The sequence below is a fragment of the Apis mellifera genome, linkage group LG10, assembly GCF_003254395.2.
Source record: "Apis mellifera strain DH4 linkage group LG10, Amel_HAv3.1, whole genome shotgun sequence".
Taxonomy (NCBI): Eukaryota; Metazoa; Arthropoda; class Insecta; order Hymenoptera; family Apidae; genus Apis; species Apis mellifera.
This window is the reverse complement of record NC_037647.1, coordinates 7711162-7724541: the sequence shown is the minus strand read 5'-3', so window position 1 is coordinate 7724541 and position 13380 is coordinate 7711162. Positions and strand designations below refer to the sequence as shown.

General features: G+C 23.0%; 3 protein-coding genes across 4 annotated transcripts; 2 read left to right on the top strand and 1 right to left on the bottom strand.

The window, feature by feature from the left end:
- Positions 1-1350: 1350 nt before the first annotated feature.
- LOC100578890 lies at positions 1351-4589 on the bottom strand. The gene is made up of 5 exons (XM_006564472.3): positions 4540-4589; positions 4238-4439; positions 4012-4158; positions 3781-3928; positions 1351-3705 (listed from the first exon to the last, which is right to left on the bottom strand). Exons 2-5 carry the CDS (start codon positions 4406-4408, stop codon positions 3392-3394), a joined length of 780 nt encoding a protein of 259 aa, XP_006564535.2. The 5' UTR covers positions 4409-4439; positions 4540-4589; the 3' UTR covers positions 1351-3391.
- Positions 4590-5563: 974 nt separating this feature from the next.
- On the top strand, positions 5564-7812 carry LOC100578011 (kinetochore protein ndc80). Its single transcript, XM_003250424.4, has 2 exons — positions 5564-5933; positions 6021-7812. The coding sequence occupies exons 1-2, from the start codon at positions 5708-5710 to the stop codon at positions 7751-7753; spliced, it is 1959 nt and encodes a 652-aa protein (XP_003250472.2). The 5' UTR covers positions 5564-5707; the 3' UTR covers positions 7754-7812.
- A 468-nt stretch (positions 7813-8280) lies between these two features.
- On the top strand, positions 8281-11247 carry LOC551210 (myosin-2 heavy chain). 2 transcript variants are annotated; one of them, XM_006564473.3, is made up of 8 exons: positions 8281-8408; positions 8575-8656; positions 8736-9059; positions 9128-9463; positions 9544-9629; positions 9698-10021; positions 10113-10540; positions 10612-11247. In XM_006564473.3, exons 2-8 carry the CDS (start codon positions 8579-8581, stop codon positions 11022-11024), a joined length of 1989 nt encoding a protein of 662 aa, XP_006564536.1. In that variant the 5' UTR covers positions 8281-8408; positions 8575-8578; the 3' UTR covers positions 11025-11247. The 2 variants fall into 2 exon arrangements, with proteins under 2 accessions (XP_006564536.1, XP_026299114.1); XM_026443329.1 differs by lacking the exon at positions 8281-8408 and having other exon boundaries at positions 8487-8656.
- The last annotated feature ends 2133 nt before the right edge of the window (positions 11248-13380 follow it).

The window sequence follows — 13380 nt, the reverse complement described above, 5'->3', positions numbered from 1 at the left end:
TATATATATATATATATATACATGTAGCTTAACATTACGTTAGAGAGGCAAATGAACACACCAGAAGGGGCAAATATGCCGAAAATTAATAAAAATCATTCTCTTCGTACTTTTGACAAATTCAATCAAAAGCAATAGGAGCAGCACAGCTCGATTGCATATCGACAATCGATCATTGCATAAAAGTTTCACGATATATAAACTGTCCATACATCCCTCCGACATTTATCGTTCGTCTGTTATTAGTATTATCATTATTATCGAATACATTTTTCCGAAGGCACGTTTCTTCATTAAATAAACGTGTTTTAATACGATTACGATCCTATTATTCGAAATATTACGTTCCTTACTTAATCTGACAGCGATGATGTACGTGATATATTATGAGATTGACATTGAAAAAAATCGGTATGGATAGATCGCATGCAAGCCAGGGAAACTATAACTAATCATGGTATATTTCATATTGAAACTAGAATGTTACGGAAAAGAAAAATTCGTTTTTCTTTTTTTTCTTTTTTTTTTTTTTTTTTTTTTTCATATGTTGATATCCTATCTTGTTAGATCTTTCGATTATTCAAGCATGCATCATGTGAAGAATGTTCTACTCGTCTGAATGTTTAATGGATACACATATACATTTATATATATATGTATGTATGTCATTTTTCGAATGTTGAACGATATTTATGAAGAAATTGATAAATTGATCAGTTTTTTCTTCTTAATTTCGTTCGTCTGAAAAGTTATTAACATTTAAATTAAGCAAGAAAAAAGTATTGAAGTGAAAGAAACGCGTAATTATCGATGTAAAAATCGGTAGAATACAAGGAAGACTGGCTTAGATGCGTAGCTTTCAACGTGTAAAATGATTGTTTCGATATCGCAATATTTATTTACTTGTATAACGATTGTATGCGTGAAACGTGAAAGTTCATTGATAATCTTATTACTGGAATTGCGCCATGCATTTGCCAAGAGAAGGAAACATTAATACGGATCAAAAAATTTGATATTACAATTCTGGATGACATGCTAAATATTAAGTGAAATTATTAAAATTCTGTCAGGATATCGAATGTCAAAAATATGAACACAGAATCAGAATCAGAAAAATATAAAAATCCTCGAAAAACGTTCAAGTTCAGTTGGAGGATGGTTGAATGATCTGAATTAAATGATCTGAAAATACATAAAAAATGTTATTAAAAAAAATTAGAAAATCATTCTGAGCGATTTCGAGCGATATTTAATCATATTTATGCATCAAATTTTTTTTTTTATCTAGAATTACAAATCGTTTTCTTCATTTTAAGTGCCCGTCCACACGCGCAATAGATTTTTCAAGTTTTTATATATATTTATATTTATTTCCGCAAGAGGAATTGCTATATAAAAGAAGCTTTTTCAGCTATTTCAAGATATAATTTTAACTCCTCGATGACAGATACTATATAATTTTAATAACATTATTATATATTTAAACAATCGTATATTATTTTTAATGTCATAATTATATATCGATTGTGTGTTCATCCGAGCATAACGTCGTAGTTTTTTGCGAAAGATATATTTCTATTCCCGGTTATATCTTATATAAAAAAAAAACCGCATCGTTTTGCACAAATTCAAAGCGAGTTGGCGAGATCGCTTTAGTGCACGTAATGATATATACGTTCTAAACTGAATCTAGATTTTATATATGTATACGCTTGCATAAAAATGTCTCTGAGATACAAAGCAAAAAGAATATAAAACAAGAAAAAAATGCATTCTAAACTATATACAGAGGCGAAAAAGAGAAAAGAAAGAAATAATAATTATTATAATGTACTTAACAGTTTTTGTTTCACGATGTTGTAGCGTAAAGACGTGCACATACGTATTAATATACATATAAATATATTATATATATAGAATTATATATTAGATATGTCGATATACATATATGTCAAGACTCGTTTCCAGCTGGTCTGATCGGGTATTACTTTAACGATTTAATTAATTGCGTTAACCTGGCAGCGATGCGATTGCGAGTGAGACATTGAAAGAAGTGCAATCACATAGTTCAATTGTATAGCGTATCTATTTGTCGTTTCGATGACAGATCCGATGATCTGTAGTCCATCGGCAATGAAAGTAAAATGGAATAATGGTTGATATTTCTGTTATTCATTTCATAGAAATAATTATATACGATTAATACAATCGGAAAATTGTGGATAAATTAGCATCGTTTATGCGTCAAATGATTATTGAGGAGATTGGCATATGAAATCTCTTTATTTAATTTTAATTCATTGTATGTGTCATAAAATATTGATATATAAAAAAATACAAGCTCAATCAGTTATTCTATTAATTATGTATTTCGTATTTATTATATTTATTCAAAAAAAATCTAAACAGATACATAACACACACGAGCACTGGCACACGCAATTTACTATAGTGTCTGAATAAATGGTGTTTGAATAAATTGATTCACTAGTTTCTTAATATTATTTAGTTAATTAAAATAATTTTATTTTATTTTTTTTTTTACCATTATTTAAAAACATTATTAAAAATATTACAAATATCAAAAAGAGCAAAATTTAAAATACGTACAATGGAAAACTTTGTGTTGTGCTTATTCGTGCTCGATTAGATAATGATATGTAGAAATATGCTTTTTTACAGCATCACTGCCGGATTAAGTAGCGGTATTATAATCTTTTCAATAAGCCTATTAAATACTTATTAAGTTATCCCATAAATAATGCTATTTTTCCTGTACGTGATATATTGTATATTACGTGAAAATAAACAACTATCTATCAATAATTAATCAATAATATATTTTCTATTATTTTCTATAATTTTTTATTATTTTTCCACTAAATTTTCTGTTTTCTTTTTTTTTTTTTTTTTTTTATAGAATTTCTTCTCATAACTAATTCCATTGCTTTAAATATAAAAAAACTGTATTACTTATGGGATTACTTAATAATTTATTAATTTGCACACTAAAAAGCATTATTTAAATTAATATTTTTAATTCACCATACAAATTTATTTTTATGTAATTTTGCTCTCTTATATATTCACTTAATATTTGCAATGCATATGATTAAATAATTTTTCATATTGCTATCATTGTGATCAATTATTTATTTACATATTTAATTATGTTATTTGTATTCAAGAGCAAAGAAATATTAGACTACAATGTACTATAAATAAATAATATAATAAAAATTAATACATAATAAATGAAAAGATCTGTATATACTATTAATTCACATGAAATTTTTTTTTATTCTTTTTTATTTTTTTATATACACTGTATAAAACATTTATCAGTTTATATTCATAACAAATTTTATGTACAATTAATTATTTTAAATTATTGTTTAACTAAAGATTGATTTTTAACTAGGTGTATAAAAGTTAAAGCTGTCAATAGAGACCGTCCTATTTGTTCTTTTTCTTCTGCAATTTTTTTTATATATTTTTGTTTTATTTCATCATCTATATATATTTGTATCTGTTTTAAATTTTCATCTATTTTATCTGATTCATATGTTTTATTTAATATTTTTTCCAAAATATAATTTGTTGCAATTATTTCATTACCAACTTTAAGTTTAAAGAATCGTGCTGTCGATTGAGATTTTAATATGTATAAATTATTTGAGAATTTTGATGAATTATTTTTTTCTGAAAATTTTTATTTATATAAATTTTATTATATTATATTATGTTTATTATATTATAAATATAAAGTAAACATACCTTGATATAACAATAATTTAAGACAACTTGCAATACCAATAAATATTTGAAATTGATAACGTAATATTTTTGTTGCCTCAATTTCTTCCATTACAAAAGAAGTTAAATTATTATTAGATACTGATAATTCTTGTACAAAAGATGATGTCTATATCATAAAACAATAATTGTTAAATAAAATATTTATATCTTGAAATGCTGAATTTGAAATATTAAATTTAAAATATTTACCAAACTAATTATATCATAAATTGTAATTTTTGACATTTTATTCCTCCAAACAAGACAATCCCAATTTAGTATATTAAAATTAGAATTTAATAATGTCCAACTTATTGCATTAGGTCCCACATGTATTCCTAATATCATTTGTGGCATCTGAAACAATTTAGTTTTTTATTGATAATAGCATTATATATTATTCAAAATAATATAAATATATGAATTTTTTTTATACTTTTATTTTATTGATATTGGGCGTTACAATAAATTTATTTATTTTTTTGGATATTTTTTCATGGTTGAGCATTGAATTATAAAATTCATTCAAAATATTTTCATTTATATTAGTCTTTATTACTAAATCATTTAATGATTCATAAGGTCCATTTTTAATATAGGATGACATTATTGTTTCAGCATATGTTGGTTGAATATATCTATATATTATATAAAATGATATAAACAATAAAATAAATAGACTTAATATATTCTATTAGACTATACTAATTTATATAATAATATTTATTATATACTTACTTTGTTAATTCTTTTGAATTATTATTATTTATTATTTTTAAAATTTTATTTTCATATTTCATAAAATTTTGTAAATTATTTTTGAGTATTTTTTGATCATTTATTGTTGAATATTTTTGTAATAAATAAATTTGTAAATTCTGTAATAATAAATCATATTGTATTTTTTTCAAATATTCTTTCTAAATAAAATAATATAAATATTTATCTTAAAAAAAAGAATCTAACCTAATAAAACAGATCATTTATTTATATATTTATATAAAAAAAATATTTGACAAATTTTATTATTATATAATACCTTTATTTTAGATGTATATAATTTACATAATGTTCTTAACATTATTATTTTTATATTTGTATATACAATTATATATCGATATTAATACTTTTACGAAATATAGAACTTCAATTAAAAATATTTCCTTAAAAATTAATATTTTGTTATTATATATTATATTTACAGATATAATACGGAAAAAATATTAAAATTATTGAAGATTAAATATTAATAGATATTAATATAATTAATAAAAATATTTTATATTTTTCTTATTTCTCGTTCCAATAAATATCTATTTATTAAAATTATTTGATGACAAATATATTATATGTCAATTCAATAATTATTTATTATTAAACAATTATAAATATTATTTCTAATTTCAAACATATTTTATTTCATTCATTTATATTCACTTATCATATATATATACATATATATATATTCAAATTTTTACAAAAATTTACAAAAAAATTTAAACACATTTTTATATAATTTTAATTGAAATATATACGATTATAAGATATTTTATTTGTTCATTGTCATATTATCTTAATATTTATATTTAATTAATTATAAATTTTTTTTAAATCATTATAATTAAATTAATAGTTAAATTAACTAAATAAGTTATTTTCAATTTTTTTTAATTAGTTTTAAAAATATATAATGGTGAGTTTTAATTAAAATACTATATAAATACTTGTGTTATTTATGTATTCATATTACTTACTAATCTTATATCTTACATATCTATGACTAACGTTGAAATTCAAAATGTTTGATTTTAAAGTAAATACTTTGAATATTAAAACTTTCAATATTTTAATATAATTCTAATCTTAATAATTTTTTAATAAAAAAGTATAATTTGTTTCGATCAAAATGTCGAGTTACTCTATAGGACGCAGATCATCTACGAATCCTGTAAGAATATCTCTACTTGATAGAGAAGATAAAAGCTTGACAAGAACAGAATCTAGAAGAACACAAACATTAAAACCAAAAAATTCTATTTCTTCAGTTGAAAATTCTCATATTCCAAGACCTCGAATTCGGGCTTCTTCTTGTGATAGAATAAATATCAAAGGCTCATTATTAAAAGCAACAGGTAAAAATTTAATATGATTATTTTTTGTTTAGAATATTATAAACATTTTAAATATAAAATTTTATTACTTTAAAACTCTATTTGCAGGTAAAACTTCATTTTGTCATGTACCAACAACTCCAAATACACCAAATATTGGCAAATCTTCCAATCATTATACATTTGGAAGTTCAAATAAAATTCATGTAGGACTTCCTACAGGTCGTAGATCTTTATCAGCTGATCGTGCTAGCAATATTGGCGCAAAAGGTTCTAGAAAGGATACAAGACCTTTAACAGACAAGACATATCAGGCTTATATGCTTAATAAAATTGATAATTTTCTTTCTATAAATCATTGTTCTTCGATGGTTAATACTAATAACAGCTTTAAACCAGTTACTTTGAAAATGTTTGTTGAAGTTTCTGCATATTTATTAAAAATATTAGATATTAAACAAATTCTTACAATTTCCAATTATGTGGAAGAATTGCCAAAAATTGCAAAAAAATTGCATTATCCAGGAATAATTAACAAATCTTGGTTAAAAACTGCTAATGCTATGCATTCCTGGCCAAATGTTTTGGGTTGGATATGTTGGTTAGTAGAAATTTGTGAAATAAGAAAGATAGCTCTTGAGAAGTATAATTTAAATAATCTATCATTTATGGGAAATGAACAGGAAGCTAAAATTAATAAAAATGCTTTTTTTTCAATGTTGAATTTTTATAATGCCTGGAATGATGAGAAACTTGATGAAGAAGCATCAATGGTAGAAAAATATTTACAAGAAATTGAAGAACAACAAGGTATAAGTGAAGAAAATTTGAATAATGCACGTTTTGAACTAGAAAAAGAAATGCTTAAACAGCAAGAAGCTGAAGAAAATTTAAATAAAATAAACGAAGAAGTTAAACATCTACAGGAAGTATTCTTATCTTTGCAAAATGATGAAACAAAGCAATTGAGTGATATCAATGCAAAAGAGGAATATATAAAAACAATTAATTTTGAAACAGATCAATTAAATGCTGAATGCAATATATTGAGTGAACAAATTTGTTTACAAAAAAAACAGCATGATGAGTTACTTTCTACAATTAAACAACAACCAATGTCCAAAATAGAAAGAGATAAAATTTTAGAAAAATGTACAGAAATTCAAAATTATATACATCAGTTTGATGAACATTTAAAAGAAATACAGAAAGAATTATATACAATGGATATTAAATTGGCATTTAATAATAATGAAATAACTAAATCAGTTCTAACATATAACAATGAAATATTTATGCATTTTAGTGGTAATATAGATATAAATTTAGAAGAATTAAAAATGCCAGAAAAAGGTATATTGAAACCTGAAATTATGGAAATATTAAAAATTAAAGCTAATTTAATGAATGATTTGAAAGAATTATTGAAATCAGAAATTATTGAAAAAGAACGTTTATCAGAAACAAATTTTAATGAATTAGAAAATCTACAGGAGAAAATGAAAACTTTAGAAGATGAAAATAGTGACATTATCAACAAAATTAAAGAAAAAAAAAGCCTTATAAATAAAATTAAAACTGATGCAAAACACGAAGAAACAAAATTAAGAGAACAAATAAAGAAATTGCAAAATGAAATTAAGGAAATTCAAGATTCAATGCCAAATACACAAGAACTTGCTGCAGAATTAGAAGAAACAGGAGATAAACTAGATGCAGTTCAGAGAAGGAAAGCATATATAGAGGAATCTGCTAAGCTATTTTTTGATAAGTTTTATGAGACATTAGGAGAGCACAGAAATGAAGTTTATAATATATTAATAAAACATAATAATAAGTAAAATAGTATATGATAATTTTTATATAGGGTTGCAATATTTTAAATGTGATTTTCACATAAAAATTTAATCTATATACTATTACAGTAAATTTTTTAATTGTATATATATATATATATATATGTATTCAAAATATTATTATTATTATTATTATATAATATGTAATTTAAATGAATTATTATATTACTATCCTATATTATTGTAAAAATTAAATCTTTTTATATTGATTAAATTTATATAATTGATAATTCTATATATTTAATTTAAATTTTTTAAAATATACTATACATATATTATAACAATTGGAAAGAATGGAAAATTATAAAAATAATAGAATTTAGATTTGTTTGAATTGCAATGCGGAAACCGGAAATTCGAATTATTTCGAAATATGCATCTGTATGATTTAAATTATTTTTATATGATAAATTAAAAAAAAAATTGCAATTTCAAATCTGAAGTTGACTTTATACATATGAAATATAAAATATTTATTGAATTATATGATAAATACTTTTTATTAAAATTAAAGGAAAGAAAGTATATTAGATATATTTTTATTACATCTTCTACATAATACTGGAATATAATGATTGTTCAAAATTATTTAATTATACAAGATGATATATATATTGTAAATATCAGGATAAATATGTTGGTAAATATTATCATAAATTATGATAAGCTTTTCAATATATAATAGAAATAAATTTATTAAATTTAAAATACTAGGTTAGATGAATTTTGTCCATATTGATTGGAAACCAGTTGTCAGGTTTTAATATTTATTTAACATAAAAAACATATTTTTTTTATTATTTTAGCATAATGAACAACAAAATAAACGCTGCTAGTAAAAGTATTGCTATATCTAATAAAAATATATTGGAAAATAACCATTATTTGGTAATTTATAATTCAAGTATTTTTATGGTTATATATTTGTTTGTGATATAAATTTTAATTATATAATATAAATCTATAGCCTCCTTCTGGACTCTCTTCAGAAGGTCTTTGTGATTGTAATAAACAAATTGAAATAATTGTGAAAGCTAAAGGCCTTAAACGTAAATCAACAATGGTTATGAGCAATCCAACTAGTCATAAAAGTATAGAAGAAAAAAAAAGACCTGGTAATAGTGGTGATGTCCACCAAAGCTGGGGTAAAGCTTTAATAGAACAAAATAAAGCAGTTATAAAACAAGGTTTGCAACAATTTCAGACAAAAACAACAGGTTCAAAATCATTAAAACATAGTAGTGAAACTAAAGAAATTAAGAAACATTCCTTAAATCATCAAAAACCAAATGTTAGTATTAGTTTTTATATTTCTTTAAACTATTTAATATATTAATTTAATCATATTTTATTTCACAGCATAAACATTTAGATGAATTGCCTATCAAACAATCAGCTTCTCAAAAAAGGATAGAAGAACATATAAAATCTATACCACGAACTACAAATCCTTCAAGTACATCAATTCCAAGTACTGTGGAATCTATTATAGTTTATGATAAAGGTGTGCAATGTGATGGAATACTTGAATATTTTGATGATAGATTTGGTGTTTTTAATCCAGTTCGTACATTACATTTTTTAATAAAGGAATTAGAACATTTAGTTAAAGACGATAAAGCTAATAAGATTCTTACTAATATGGAACAAGCATTATTAAGAATATCAATGGAACCTGATAAATTACCTATTGTGGTATGTTTATTAAAAATGACAAAAAAAATAATACTAAAAATTTGGTACTAAAAATAATATAATAAAATAATTATTTGCAGCAAGAGTTAGAAACCAAATCAGAAACAACTAGACAAATGAGTTTAATGTGTGATGCATTACAAAATGAAAGAGACTCTTTAGTAAGGTATGTTTTTTATTAAAAATATATTGTAACAATTTCATTCTATATTTATTCAATTTATTTTAAATTAGACAAAATCAAGAAATATGTTCTTTATTGCACGAAAATCGTGAAAAGCAGTTAGATCTTGAAAAAACTGTAAAAACATTAAAACAAGAATTAGAAGAAACTGTTAAAATTAGAGATAAAACGATAATTGAATTAAAAGAAAAGATTAAAAATTATGAATTTTCGCAAAAAATTATATCAGATTTAAGAACGAATCTCGCTGAACAAAAGGAACTTTTAAGTCAAAGATATTTAGAAGTACAATGTATAACTCTTGAAAAAGACAAATTCTCAGCTCTATCATTGTATAAAGATTCTTTATTAAATGATCTTCGTAATCAAATCAAGTTAGTTGAATCATCATTTGTTATTATATTAATTTTTGTTTATTTAATTATATAACAATTAAATTTTTATTTTATTATCTTTATCTTTTAGGGAATTGCAAAATTGTATTGCTGATCAATTATGTAATTTAAAAGATAGTTATATTCAAGAAGAATGTCCAAATCCACAAATTTCATTAGTACATGGAGGTCGTGTATGTTCATCACCTACTTCTACTTCTTCACGTGATTCAAATATACGTACCTCTTGGCATGATATATCCGATATTTCTTTATCCATGGATCACAACCCATCTAAAATTAAAAATGTACAAGATTTATTTCATATGTCAGATAAAATTCCAGCTTTTTTAGAAATCCAAGGCGAGACTTCAGAAAATAAACAAACTAAGAATATTAAGGAAGCTTCAACCAAAGATTCCGCAAATTTAGATTTCATTAGTTTACCTGCTGGAGAATCTTCACTTACACTTTTACCTTCTTATAAAGATCTTGGCTGCACAGAAATCAGTAAATCTGGTAAATTTAATATATAAGTATAATAAACATATATCATAATACACTAATAATTTATTATTTTTCTTTTTTAGTTAATAAAGGAGATGGTGATGTAATAACATTTAGTAATAAAAAAAATGATAATTTAGATAATTTTAAAAATACTAATAAAATATCATCATTGGAACATTTAAATTATTCTCTTCAAAAAAAAGAAACTGATATAAAAGAATCAAGTAGAGTTAAAAAGTCTTTAGAATCAAATAAAGAAGAAAGTTCTGAAAAAAAATCTATTGTGAATGAAGATAATGCTAATATTTTAAAAGATAATTTGACTCATAATTTAATAAGCTCTACTATAACAGAACAATTTCAAAATATATTCCAAGATATAAGAATTCAAAGTAGAATGCCTGTTAAGGTACCCAGTCCACCAAGGAATTATCCTAATCCTGAATGGAGTGATAGTACTTTACCCAGTATCAGTACTGTTTCAGGGATATAAATGTGATATAAATTTTTCTCTCATTGATTTTAAGCTTATATTAAATCTTTTGTAAAAGAATCTTATTGTGCAGTCATATTTTTTATCAAAATAGATGATTTTAAAAGATTTAAAAATTAAATTATATTTTTATAATTTCAATATGATATAATAGTATATTTTTAAATAATAATTTATAAAAAATATAGAAAATATATATTATATCAATTATATTGATTTCTAATTCAAAGTGTATTTTTATTCCAATATATGTATATATTCATGTATAAATTTCATTTGTAAATTTAAAATTTGTACAAATTAATATATTATCTATGAAAAAAAAAAAAGAAAAAAGATGATTTTTAGATACAAATGTTATTACAAGTTTATAAAGAAAGCCTCTAATATTTGCATGTAATTTAAAAGTTACATGCATTATACAAGTTAAAAAACTCTTATAGGGTAACGGAAACATTAATATCAAAGTATATAATATATTCTTTGATATTATTTTTAATTTCGTATTGTGAGGCAAAATAAAAATGTTTCGTATTAAGTTAATTTAATGAACAATTTTAATAAATAAAATAAGAAATTGACTTGTAATAAATAATACGTGTGTTATTTTTTGTATTTCTACTTTGCTTAATATTAAAAATAATTACAAGGTCACAATATAAATATGACATGAAAAACCAGGTGTATATATATATATATTTTTTATCACATATGTATATATACAAGTAAAGTATAATACTTATATTTTGTAAGTCTTAATAGGATTAAAAGGGAACATTTTAGTACACGTAAAACATTCATCAATTTTGCACAAAGACGCTTGAAATACATATACATGTTTCCCATTAAGCGTGTATATGTGTACTCTCTCTTTACGAAAAATTCGATCTTTTTTTTTTGTTATGATTATTTTTTTTCTAGGGACTGAAAAACGTTCATTTGCTAACAACTATCGTAATACGAACACAGTCCTAACATTCGATGCGTGTAAAATAAGTAATATTATTTTCGAGACGAAAAAGACTGTCTTCGCATTTGAACAACTTCGATGAAGATTGTGATAAAATGTGAAATATTAAAAATGTTTATTTCTACGCGTTAAATATTACGAGGGAACTTTCCTCGATTAAATTTTAAAAACGGAATTTTATCTTATTTTTGTTACTTACTTTTGTTACTTATTATACTTAAAATTATGAAAAATTTGAGATTTTATTTGTATTTTCGCGTTATTTTCTTAGTTTGCGTCCTCGAAGAAAATTCCTTCATACTCACGCAGTATTGAAAGATTAAAGTTCCCTTGTTGGATACGTATACTTTCACGTACAGGTCAGTACGGTTCTTCTTACGGCATACTTGAAATATTTTAAAAACATAAATTATTTTTTAATTTTCTTCAATAGTTTTCGTAATCAATATTAGAAAAACTATTTTTAACTCATATTATAAAAATTCTTATCCTAAGAAGAATATAGAAATCGAAGATTGATATTAGTAACTCTTGAAACTTATGCGAGAATTCGAAACACTATTCGATATCTCGAATAGTTTTTTACAATGAGAGGAAAGTGCATAGATAAAACGAATCCATCATAATTGCCGTAATTCGAAAAATTTTCATCGACGTACATAAATATTTGAAGTTCGTATATATCTTATTATTTGTCGTATGAAATTACCAATATCTCGGTAATAATCTACGATACATCACGAATCACAAATGTTTCGTTATTTTTACGTATTGATATCGTAATGACTCTGAGGTATTACGTACATTTGTAATTTAAGAAAATCGGCATTCTTTGAACGCATATATATTTTCAAATCTTATTCGATATTCTAAACGAAATTATCATTAATTCCACTTTGTAATCGATAATCTCTCGAAGAGATCATGGAATTAAATACACCGATTACTAATTAAAGAAGCATTATAATAATTTCAAAGAAAAAAAAAAGTAGAAAACCGTTTGAATTTAGCGCCTTTTTAATTGGCAATCGGTGATATTATGTTGAAGGTTGTCATACATGCTGTTTATATTAGTTTCAAACAATCGGATTCAATAATTGGTATAATATTTTGAAATAATATATTTTTAAATTTTTAGTTGGCAACGTTGGATGATGCGTTGAAGTCAAACTTCATATGAAAATATATTAAATCGTATAAAATGGAGTTGTATTATTGCAATGAAAAAAATCGTGATTAAAAGTGACAAATGCACAAACATTAAGTGTATGAAGAATAGTGTATTATTTCTTTTTGTAAATGTGAAGTTTATAAATGAAGAAACAAATGAAAAAATTGAAGGAACTATACTGCTAACCAGATTTCGAGCACGTTTCGATTCCGACC